The 12,851-nt window shown below is 38.0% G+C and overlaps 1 protein-coding gene across 2 annotated transcripts in view; it reads right to left on the bottom strand.

The window, feature by feature from the left end:
* Positions 1-3,239: 3,239 nt before the first annotated feature.
* Positions 3,240-12,851, bottom strand: part of dennd1c (DENN domain containing 1C) — a 35,466-nt gene continuing 25,854 nt past the window's right edge. For both annotated transcript variants that reach the window (XM_056455847.1, XM_056455856.1), the window contains 5 exons: positions 12,483-12,530; positions 11,149-11,268; positions 10,696-10,778; positions 8,963-9,176; positions 3,240-6,655 (listed from right to left, as the gene is read on the bottom strand). In XM_056455847.1, coding sequence (XP_056311822.1) covers positions 5,885-6,655; positions 8,963-9,176; positions 10,696-10,778; positions 11,149-11,268; positions 12,483-12,530 — 1,236 coding nt within the window. In that variant the 3' untranslated portion in view covers positions 3,240-5,884. The remainder of the gene's footprint in view (positions 6,656-8,962; positions 9,177-10,695; positions 10,779-11,148; positions 11,269-12,482; positions 12,531-12,851) is intronic.

The following is a 12,851-nucleotide window of genomic DNA, read 5'->3' as shown; positions in this document are numbered from 1 at the left end:
TGATGTACTTTGATAGTCATTGCCTGTTAATATGATTTCCCTATTTATAATTTGCAAATAATACTGAAATAATAGCTATTACTAAGGAGGAAGACATAATGTGTGAATATAAAATCAACGTTACCTCAAATCACATTAGTAATGAGAAAGTACAGTAGCCTATGTGTGTTGATAACTTTTCAATTATCATTAAGATTATTATATTGTCAGTTCAACACCACTCGATAAAATGAGGTAAACTTGGTTTAATATTCCTACAATCATTCAGTGACTCGATCCCTATATTGTTTACTGCTATTTTGAGAAATTTCAGTCTGAAAACGCATGTACAGTAGGCTAAGTATGATCTTAAAACAACATTAGCACTATTTAATTGACTGAATGATGTTGTACTTTGATAGTCATTGCCTGCTAATATGATTTTTCTATTTAGAATTAGCAAATAATACTGAAATAATAGCTATTATTAAGGAGGAAGTCAGAATGTGTGAATATAAAATCAACTTTACCTCAAGTCACATTAGCAATGAGAAAGTACAGTAGCCTATGTGTGTTGATAACTTCTCGATTATCATTAAGATTATTATATTGTCAGTTCAACACCACTCGATAAAATGAGGTAAACTTGATTTAATATTCCTACATTAATTCAGTGACAACTAGCGACTCGGTCTGTATATTGTTTACCACTATTCTGAAATCGCATGTAGGCTAATGCGTTTTTAAAACAACGTTAGCACCATTTAAGTTACTGAATAATGTTGTACTTTGATAGTCATTGCCTGCTAATATGATTTCCCTATTTAGAATTTGCAAATAATACTGAAATAATAGCTATTATTTAGTAGGTAGTCCAAATGTGCGAATATAAAATAAGTTTATACCTCAAATCACATTAGCAATGTGAAAGTACACTAGTTTATAAGTAAAATTATTATGTTATCAGTTCAACACCACTTAATAAATCATCCACGTAATCTCCAGAAAACATATACACTCGATTTAACAAGTCAAAGAAATCCTAAACAGCAAGCGAAACTCTTTTACAGTTGAAAAAGTATCATGTGTCAGGTGACAGTGTGGTATTTTGATACTATTCATGGGGGTAAATGATGTAAAGTGACTGTGAGGCACACTTGTGTGTAAATCTACACTGTAGATGTAAGGACTTGAGATAAAATGTTTGACGTTTTGTACAGGATTCACTTCATGAGCTCTTTAATGACCATAAATGTGAAATCGTAATTAAGTCTGATACGCTACAGATATTGGACGAAATTAAGAGACTATATGATTTTTTTTTATTATTTATTGGGTATATGTTTGAGTAAAATATTGTAGTTTGTTTGGGATTTTATTAAAATAATATGATTTTCAACTGAATATTTGTTTCCTTTGCTTTTCTGAAAGATATTTTTATCATTTTGCTTAATTTAAATAAGCATGAAATGTTTTGTAATTTCATGTAGATAATGCTCTACATTAATATTATATTCAAGAATGTTATAAGTATTTTTATTTATTTTTCAGAAAATGGAAAATGGTAAAAAATAACATTTGTTGTGATAAAAAATTATTATTCTTTTAATCAAATATTTGTTTAATTTTCTAAAGACAAAACATTAGTATCAAAATTGAAATAGGTTGCTTAAAAATGTATGTAAACATTGTTATTTTACGTGAATAATGCTATAAATGGCATTTTTATTGTATAATTTTAAGAATATCATCAGCAGTTTTCAAACACAACTAAAAATCATAAACACAGAAGAATATTTCAAGTGAAAACCAAGATATTAATTGTGTAACTGTATTTCAGTCATAGTTTATTTTTGATGCTCTAAAATGTGTATTAGAGAATTTCTCAACACTTTTGTCAACTTTGACTTGAAGCATATTAAACATGCGTAAATATTAGATTTGCTATAGCAAACACCATGGTTTATTTACCCAAAATGTATTTACCTAAAAGCCTTACTCCTCGTGTTATTTCCAAACCCGTATGACTGACTTTCTACAGAAAAAAACACAGTGGAGAAACTTTTTAAATAATTGTACTGATTAAAATGACTGGGCTTTATAATGTCAACATTTACACACATATTTCACTTTCTTTCCTCTGAAAACAAAAGAAGATGTTTAGGAGAATGTTGAGCAGGTGCAGCCAATGACATCCATAGTATTTTTTTAATCAGCATTCTTCAGATTGTTATCTGAGAAAAACGTTTTGGACAGTGAGTATTCATTTTAAGAGGATCTATACCTTAAAATCCACGTTAAACTTTTATTTCAGTATGACAATGTTCATTTTTTACTGAAACTGAATATTGATTAGAGGGCGGGGTTTAATTTTTTAACTCTTCCTCCGATCTTTCTCTAACAGCAAACTAATTGTTTGAGGGGTGTGGCTAAATATATTTCGCCCAGTTAATGAAGGACTGCCATTCCAGAGAAGAAGCAGATGTTCAGATATTGGTGAAAGATAACCGAAACCTATTTCCTATTTTAATGCACAGATTAATTATTCACCTCAAGACTAACAAAATAAACCTAGAAAATGCTGATTTCCTTCAGACTTTTCCTTCAAAAGTTTAAGCTGAGTGAATGATTAGTTTTCATGGACGTCCTTGTTGCTGTAGGCTGTGGAGGACTAATAATTAACTCCATCAGCCGAACAGTAGAGCCTTTATCATCATCTTGTTTGAGCTTTACAGGAATTCCTAATTACCATCTCGCTCTTCCTCCAGGTTAAAGTCCATTCTTCCAAAAAAAAAAATGTGAAGGGATGACAGTGGTGTTGTCTCTCCGGCTCTTAAAAACCAACACGGATGCTCTCGTCTGGTGTCGTCTTAAAGGGACACACCTTTGAAACACGGATGTTTTCAGATTGTTTGTTTGCCGTGAGCATCATGAGTTCGGGGAGCGTGTCGGACCTGTATATGCCAGCGTTGTTCTTGCTGGTTTTGGCGTTGGCTCTGTTTTCTTGCGTGCTTCGCAAAAAGCGTCAGATGGAGGGATCCTATCAACCCAGCGCCGAAGAGCGCAAACAAGTCAAAAACCGAGGAGTGGAGAAACCCGGTCTCGCTCTGCCATTGCCAAAAGAGGAAAGACTGATATAAAGAGGAAAAAAAACACACCATTATTTGGGTGAATGAGGTCAACCTAAACTGAACTTGCATTATAAAGCTGTTTATATTGGGTCTACACTTCATGGCGGACACACAACACGCACACAAAAATCACTAGAAAAGGTGGTGGGTATTTATTGGTCATTTTTGACTGGGATACAAGAAATCTTTGCACCGTTACAGCTGAATAATGAACACACCTGGGAGATATTTGAAGACACATGCCAATGCATTTAGTGAAGAAATGTGAAGTCAGAGGATTTACACGCACAACCAAACTAGTTTTGTTTCCTTTATCAGTGCTTTCGGTTTACTTAATTCAGAGTCTTTCTTAAAGGGACAGTTCACCCTAAAATTAACATTTAATTACTATTTACTCTTCCTCAAAGACTTGATGAGTTTGTTTTTTCACCAAAGAATATATCTTACATTGACTTCCATAGTAGGAAAAGCAAACACCATGGATTTGATACGTTTCCAGATTTCTCTATTAAATTTCAGCAGAAGAAATAAAGTCAAATAGGTTTGGAATAAGTGGAGGAAATGATGACAGAATTTTAATTTTAGGGTGAACCGTCTCTTTAAGAAGACGCATGGCAGCTTTACCTCCAAAATATTGTCCCACTGCACTACTGAAAACGTAAATGTCTAAATAATGAACACATCTGGAGAGGAAAGATTATATTTGTACTTTGCCAAATACTGTTTTGCTAGTTTTATTGTTCTGTATATAATACTTTAATATCTGTATCTATTCAGTAAAATGCATCTTTGAGTAAATAACCTTGTCCTTAATTCTGTGCGCCGCTTGCAGTGTGTAATTTGAGAGAGTAATTTTGGTTTCGACTGAGTCAATATTTGCTTGGAGTCAGCATTGCCCTCTCTGATAAGCCTTTTATAAATGATTACAGATGTTTTGGATGAACGAGGTGGTCAGAATTGGTGCATTGATCAATTTATGTGGATGACGTTGATTTAAAAGTTGAAAAAAGTCGACCTGATTTACTCAACATTATTGGTCATATTGCGAATGATTTATGTGTACGTATTTGTGCAACGGGGAAAAAATTAACTTGTGTTTCCTTTGAATGAATTTTCACAGGGCTATTGAATGCTTGATTCTGATTGGCTGATGAACATTCTTACATGTGCTGTTATTTTAAGATAAACACACTGAAAGTAGTTCCGGCAGGTTTTTTAGCACATTACAGCTCCATATCACTCCGCTGAATGATTTCACAGTTACAAGAGTCACAAATCACATCAATACACAACTGAATACACAATACACAACTGCTTTGGAGGAGATGTGTGAGAAACTAGTGCTACACACAGGACATGTTTGAGGACAGAAGCCTGACAAATGTCTCCAATACATCAGTAGATAACCAAAGTATAAGGAGAATAATTGACTGTTTAATTCAGTGGCCTGTAGTCTTTTTTGCCACTCAGTGGGCGGAGCCACAGTCACTCCAGCTGACATCACATGCATAACCTCCATTATATTTACTCCAGTGTTTCTCAACCCTGGCCCTCACGCTGCATATTGCCTATTTTGCCTAAATGTCAGACATTTGTGCTAGTTCAACAACAAGTGCCCTACAAAGTGGACACGACGGGATATTCCGCAATGAGTTTAGAAAGCATATATGTTTCATTCGAATGGCATTTTTAGTGTGTGATATGCAAATTTATATTGTATTAATTTAGGGAGAAATATTATTATGTCACCTTTAGCAAGACGGTGCCAGCAAAGCCATTGTGTAAATCCACGAATGAACGTTCTGAAGTGAAATAAAGGCTTCTTATGCTCGGACAGAGAGAGTACTGAAGGAGAAGGGACTAGGGAACAATGCACACTATGCATTGGATGTGGACTATGCATTGGACTATGCATATGAATGTGGCAACACAGGCTCATTGTGAATACATCCCAGTGTATACATTTCTGAAGAGCGTCAATTATGTAGCCAGAGCTAGATATGGCTACATTTGGTCTTTAAAATGAACGCTACGAGGCGTTATGGCACCGCAGTTGGCTTCTGTTTCTTTTTGCGCTACCGCTTACCTCCATGTGGACGGCTTTTACGCTGTTACCAGTTTGCCCAGTAGCTCACCTTGTATGTTGGTGGACTTGAGATGCAGAGAGGAGTTGACCACAATGACATGGTTCGAGTTGGGCGAAGAACGGCTCCAGAAAGCAGGTCAAACAAAAACAAGAGGCAAAAAGTACAATAAAACAAGTAAATAACAGGGTGAAAATGTGGTAAAATCTGAAAACGTGGTAAAAATCAGACAGCTGCGATGGCTTTCCCTTGTCTGGATTGCATTTAAAAAACACTGTTGGGTTGGGTTTAGGAGGAGGGTGGGTCAGTCGATTGGTCAGTCAGTCAGTCAGTCAGTCAACAGCGGCCTCTGGTGGGTTTACGAGAACAGCAGGTGCAAATGGCATTCGTGAGAGAAATTTGAGGTCTGAAAGAGCATACACAGCGGCCTCTGGTGGATTCGCGAAAACAAAAACTGCAAAAACATAGCTCCTGAGATGTATTTCGCGATGTCCATAATTGTATATAGTGGTATGTATCAATAATGAGCCTGGGTTGGATGTGTCAGTGAGAACACTATTCATGCATTATGTAAATCAGCTGTGTTTAAAAAAAAAAAAGAGACATGCAAAATATGCTGATCGAGAATATGCAGATTGAGAAATGCGTTTTTTTTTTTTTTTTACCAAAATATACTTAATGTTTGATGCTCTAATGTTCGAATCTCTTCTTGAGCTCTGAGACTTTAACAGGAGCCTGTTCTTGCTCCTCTGCATTTGATGTAACTGGTGATTTTGTGCGGTCTTCTTCACTCTGCATTGCCTTTGCTGACCCAACATTGATTTTCAGGCTTCTTAGGGGGGATTTGGGAGAGTTTTCCTTCCCTCTGCAAACTGAAGAGTCCACCAACACCTTGGACTGGAACAGAGCTACAGTAGATGAGACTTTAGGTGATTGAGGTTCAACACTTTTCTCCTCAGGCTTTTCTCTTTTGTCTATCTTTACTTTGAGACAGATGATTTCTTTATTTGTGTGTCCATTTGATGCATCAGGTGTCTTACACTCATTCTGAAGCTTTTCTTCTTTGTCAGTTTGCGTCTCAGTCCTTTCTTCAGCTATTGTTTCCGTATCTAGGCTTTCCTCCATTGTACCATTCATTTGTGTATTATCTTGTTTATTTTCATGCACTTCTTGAGAGCTCTCTTCAGGATCCACAGAAGCGTCTTCTAGATTTTGTAAATCAGAGCACAGTGTTTCCCCCAACTCCGTCAAGTCCTTCTCTAATTCATTAAGCTCATTTTCTGACCCGTCAATCACTATGATAGACTCCTCCTCCTCATTGACAGTCCCCTCCTCCTCACCACCAGCCCCTTCCTCCTCAGCATCAGGGCCCTCCTCTAGCTCTTCCTCCCAGCTCATCAGGCTTCCGCTGTTTGCAAAGGACGGACTCAGACTCTCCTGGCTTGGGTTTGCTAATCCTTTCTGGAAGAGAAATGAAATGAAATAGTGAGAGTGTGGATCAGTAGTGAACAGCAATATCTGACCATTTCAAATCAGGTAAGATCAACAGAATCACTTGTTTTGTTTGTTACTTTCATACTGCAGAGCTACTTTTAGCTGATTGCCTTAAATGTGTATGAAATTTAAACAGTGCATTTACATTTTTCACTCTAATGTGATGTTTTTCTTCACTTTTTCAACTTTTAGGAAAAACAACAACACACCACTGGAAATAAAAGGCCAGTCTTTAAAGCAACCAGTAATGTGCTTTTTTTTAAAAGTAACAACATCGCCAACTACTGATTGGTATGGATAATGCAGCTTTTTTAGTCTTACTGTTAAACTTGTAATAGGACAACTGTTGTTGTGTAAATTTACTCGAAATGTTGCTGTAAGTGGATCCAGCTTTATTTTATACCACTAATATAATATTACTGCTATTTTTAATTGGTTTGTACTTTTCTTTTACCATTTATTTTAATGCTAGTTTTCATTCATTCATTAATTTTCAACCGCTTTTCCAGGGCCGGGTCGTGGGGTCAGCAGTCTTAGGACAGAACCCCAGATTTCCCTCTCCCCAGACACTTCCTCCAGCTCCTCCGGGGGGTTCCTGGGGCGTTCCCAGGTCAGCTTAGCTGAGAGACTTAGTCCCTCCAGCGTGTCCTGGGTCATCCCCGAGGCCTCCTCCCACTGGGACATGCCTGGAACACCTCCCTAGGTAGGCGTCCTGGGGGCATCCGAAACAGATGCCCGAGCCACTTCAGCTGACTTCTCTCGATGTGGAGGAGCAGCTGCTCTGCTCCGAGCTCCTCCCGTGTGACAAAGCTCACCTTATCTATAAGGGTGCACCCTGCCACCCTGCAAAGCAAACTCATTTCGGCCACTTCTATCCTAGATCTTGTCCTTTTGGTCATGACTTAAAGCTCTTGACCAGAGGTGAGAGTAGGAACGTAGATTGACCGGTAAATTGAGAGCTGCCTTTCGGCTCAGCTCCTTTTTTTACCACAACAGACCAGTACTGCCGCTGCACCGATCCGCCTGTCAAGAGCCAATTCCTGTTCATGACGATCGGGTTGTTGTGGTCCTAACCTTCGACCACCACCCGTTCCACAATCCACCGGCCCCTTACAGCTCCCTCTGCAGGTGGTGGGCCTGCGGGAGGATGGTGCCACGTCGCTCCTTTGAGCTAAGCCCGGCCGGGTTTCGTGGGAAAAAGCTCGACCACACCCCCAACCCTGGCTCCTGGGTGGGGCCCCGGCTGCACCATACCGAGCGACATCACGGTCCTCAATGTTAAGAAACTGATCAGGGGTTTTTGAACCGCACTTAGTCTGATCTGTCACCTAAGACCGTTTTGCCTTGGAAGACCCTACCAGGGGGATTAGCCCCCGACAACGTAGCAATCACTCAGCACTCAAACCCCTCCACCACGATAAAGTGGCGGTTCATAATTAAATTAAATTCATCTTTATTTCTATAGCACTTTTACAATGTAGATTGTGTCAAAGCAGCTTAACATAGAAGATTTTAGATTTGTGTAAGTTTTACTATGGTATTTTCAGTGAGGAAAAATATTTCTAGACTTTTAAAAGTTTTATTTATTTATTATTAATTTAATTTGTTAATCCTGATTTGAAGGTACATAAATGGTTTCATTGGGACTTTTATGGATACTACTACATTTATAAATTAGCTTCAAAGATTTTGTGATGTAATTTATTTAAAAAAAATAAAATAAAGTAAGGCGGCATGGTGGCTCAGTGTTTAGCACTTTGTCCTCACAGCAAGAAGGTTGCTGGTTTGAGTCTCGGCTGGGTCAGTTGGCATTTCTGTGTGGAGTTTGCATGTTCTCCCCATGTTGGCATGGGTTTCCTCCGAGTGCTCCAGTTTCCCCACAGTCCAAACACATGTGTTATAGGGGAATTGATTAACTAAATTGTCCGTAGTGTATGAGTGTGTGTGTGGATGTTTCCCAGTAATGGGTTGCAGCTGGAAGGGCATTCACTGCGTAAACCTGATGAATAAATGGACTAAGCCGAATGAAAATGAATGATGAGTGAGATTAAGGGCAGAGATTTGTTCTTGACATTGGTGGGGACCTATGAATCTCAACCTACTTCAGATGACTTGAGAAGAGAACGTGATTTAACCCTTTCTGCACGTCCAGGTTAACATTGACAGTGCAGCTTTTTTAAAGTGAATTAAAACATGGGGACATTTCAATAGTTGATGGATATTGGTGGCGGCATTCTAATTCTACGCCCCTGAGTGAAAAGATCCAGGCCTTACATGTGAGATGAATTCGCTACTGTCGGAGCAGAAGAGGTCGAGGCTGCGTGTGCCGTACAGTAAACCCGGCTCTCTGGAGCTCTGAGCGCTCAGGGTGTCGAAGATTTCGCCCAGCAGGTCCATCTCCTCCGCATCGGCCAGCAGAGAGAAATCCTCCTCCTCCTCCTCCTGTACGTCACTGCTGCCAGAACACTGATCTGGAGCATCTACTGCTCTGTAGGCCGAGAGACAGGTGGAGAGGTTGAGGGATGGATAAATGAATGTATAGATGGATGGACAATATGTGGTGGATGAATGGTTGTATGAATGGATGATGTGTGGGTGGATGGATGAATGAATGTATAGATGTATGGGGGGATGTATGGTTCTGTGGATGGATGGATGAATGAATGAATGAATGTATAGATGTATGGGGGGATGTATGGTTCTGTGGATGGATGGATGAATGAATGAATGAATGTATAGATGTATGGGTGGATGTATGGTTGTTCTGTGGATGAATGAATGTATAGATGTATGCGTGGGTGATGGATGGTTGTGCTGTATGGTTGAATGGGTGATCTATGGGTTGCTGGACTTATATGTATGGGTGGATGGATGGATAATGTATGCATGGATGGATGAATATATACATGTATGGGTGGGTGGATGGTTGGTTGTATAGATGAGAGGGTGATCTATGGGTGGCTGTATAGATGGATGGTTGTGTGGATGAATGATGTATGGGTGGATGATTGTATAGATGAATGGGTGATCCGTGGGTGGCTGGATTTATAGATGTATGGGTGGAGGGATGGATGATGTATGCGTGGGTGGATGGATGAATGAATGTATAGCGGTATGGATGGATGAGTGAATGTATGGGTAGATGAATAGATGATTATGGGAGGGTGGATGGTGTATGGGAGGATGTTGTATAGATGAATGGATTATCTATGGGTGGGTGGATGGATGGATGGATGAATGATGTATAGGTGGGTGGGTGGATGGTTGCATAAATGAATGGGTGATCTATGGGTGCCTGGATTTATAGATATATGGGTGGATGGATGAATAGATGTATGGATGAATGAATGTCTGGTTAGATGAATGCATGATCTATGGGTGGGTGGATGGATGATGTATAGGTGGATGGTTGTATAGATGAATAGATGATCTGTGGGTGGATGGATGGATGGTTGTATGGATGAATGATGTATAGGTGGATGGATGAATGAATGTATAGAAGTATGGGTGGATGAATGAATGTTGGTAGATGAATGGATGATCTATGGGTGGGTGGATGGATGATGTGTGGGTGGATGGTTGTATAAATGAATGGATGATCTAAGGGTGGATGTATAAATGAATGGGTGATCTATAGGTGGGTGGGTGGATGAATGTATAGATGAATTGATGATCTATGGGTGGGTAAATGTATAGATGTCTGGATGATGTTTGGGTGGATAGATGAATGTATAGATGGATGAATTTATAGTTGGATGTATGGATGAATATATTTATGGATAGATAAATGGATGGATGTATAGATTAATTATAGATGGATGGATGAATGTATGGGGGATTTATGTATGGATGGATAAATGAATTTATAGTTGGATGCATAAATAAATGAACAGCTGGATAGATGAATAGGTGGATGGATAAATGGATGGACAGATGTATACTGCAGATGAGTGGAGGTATAGATGTATGATAGTTGAATGGATGGATGGATGGATGGATCTTCTCACCTGTCCTCATAGGTGGTGTTGTCAACTGGTGTCTTTTGCTCTTTCTGTCGATGGTGTTTCTGTGCAGGCCGTCGAGGACGAGACTGGAAGAAAAGAAAAGCAGGAGTCTAGCATAGTGTGTGTTTATAAGCCGAGCACTGTGGTATGAAGTGTTCACACACGCTCCAGTTTAAGTTTCAATTAAGTTTTAATTCTATTATTTTGATCTGTTCGCTGTTATTAAGTCTCTCCACATATTTGACAATATGGCGTTTTTACAGCCATGACAACAAAGCAAGTTTGAGTTTTAATTAAGATTTGAGAAAGAAAAGAACAAGTCAAAGTGCTGTGCTTTTCCGGACAACTAGATGGCGCCAAACTGCAGCACTCTTCATTTCTCATGCAGCGTTATAGTTTAGTCATTTTAAAGCAGATCTGAGGCTAGTTTTGGGTAGTTTGCCAGGCGTCACTCACCTTCCCAAAGTGCTGTGTGATTGGCAGACGGTTCTGAAGGCAATCTGATTGGATGAGGCGATATGTGTGAGGTTCACACACAGACCCGCCCCGCTGCAGCGTACAGGCCTCTGGCTGATCCTGAGGAAAATGACAATTTCAATTCCTCTTTACCTCTACAGTGCTTTTTATAATGTAGATTGTACAAATGCAGCTTAAAATAGATGGAGAAAAGAGAATTAGATATAATATCTCAGATTGTGGAACATTCCAGCAATTCAGGTAGAGATCACAATGTTGGAGATTTAGTTCAACTGAATCTGGTTTAGTTTAGTATTTAGTTCAAATAAGATTAAAAGTCTACTTTGTCTATCCCCAAACGTTTTAGAAAATTGTCTTCAGACAGAGACACACACACACACACACACACACACGAGCAAATACAATAAATTCAAATATACAAAGCACAAATACACTCAGAAACACACATCTCACAATTTCCACATTTCATTCCTATTTTAAAAATGGCAATAAATGTCTTTTTGTAAATGTTTTCTTAACATATCTCCAGTAACACTTTAAAATAATGATCCATTAATTCATGAATTCACTAAGATGAACAAACATTTGCTAATACATTTATTATGATATTTATTCACCTTTGTTAAAGTTAATGTTAACAATAGTTCATGTTATCTCATGATGCATTAACTTATGTTAACAAGCACAACTTTGGAGTTTAATAATTCATTAGTAAATGTTGAACGACGATTATTTAATGCTTATTATTCATATTTAGATATTAGCTAATAAATACATTAACTAATAGACCATTATTAAAAGTGTTACTATACTGAAAAAAATTATTCAAAGATGATTCCTTGGATTTACTCAATTTTTTACGTTAAGTGGTTGTAAACAATTTATTTGGGTTGAATTTAAACAAACAAATTAAGTTAAACAATACTCAATTTAATTTGTTTGTTTAAATTCAACACAAATAAATTATTTGCAACAGTTTTGCATGCAACACATGTTTCAGTGTATATCTCCTCTTCTAGTCCTCTAGCTCCCCCTACTGGTCACTACACTACAAGGTGTTTTTCTTCCACCAATTATTTTACAAACATAAATCAGGGACTAAGTTGAGAAAAATGAATGAATTTAACAATTTACATAAGTGTATTTGTGCTTTTAACATGGAGGGAGTTATGCCAGGCCACACTATTAAAAGCATAACAGCATGCATGTCACTGTTGCGGTTCAGTTCCATTTATTCAGATCAATGTAATGCAAATAAACAAACTCACTCACAAAGAGGAAACAGTAATGATATAATCCATATATAAACTCACCTTTGAGGACAGCAGGTTTTTCAGCCCAAATTTGCTGTGATATTTAGTCTGAATGAGACATGAACAGAGTTATGTCAGGCCGAGACAATGAAAATGGCTAATAGGGATGCATTTCATTGATCGAAAGTGAAGACATTATGTACTTTAATAAATAATGTGTATGAATTAAATGTCTTTGTTTTGAACTTTCAAGGCATAAAGAAATCAAATTTTGGAATAAAAGAAAATATGAAACAGCACAACATTTTTAACATGGATAATCTAACCCATCCACCCACCCATCCACAGAATTATTAGCCCCCCTTTTAATTATTTTTTATTTCTTTTTTAAATATTTCCTAAATGATGTTTAACAGAGCAAAGAAATTT

Source organism: Danio aesculapii, chromosome 1 (assembly GCF_903798145.1).
Source record: "Danio aesculapii chromosome 1, fDanAes4.1, whole genome shotgun sequence".
In the NCBI taxonomy this organism is placed as follows: domain Eukaryota; kingdom Metazoa; phylum Chordata; class Actinopteri; order Cypriniformes; family Danionidae; genus Danio; species Danio aesculapii.
This window is presented reverse-complemented; position numbering and strand designations above follow the sequence as displayed.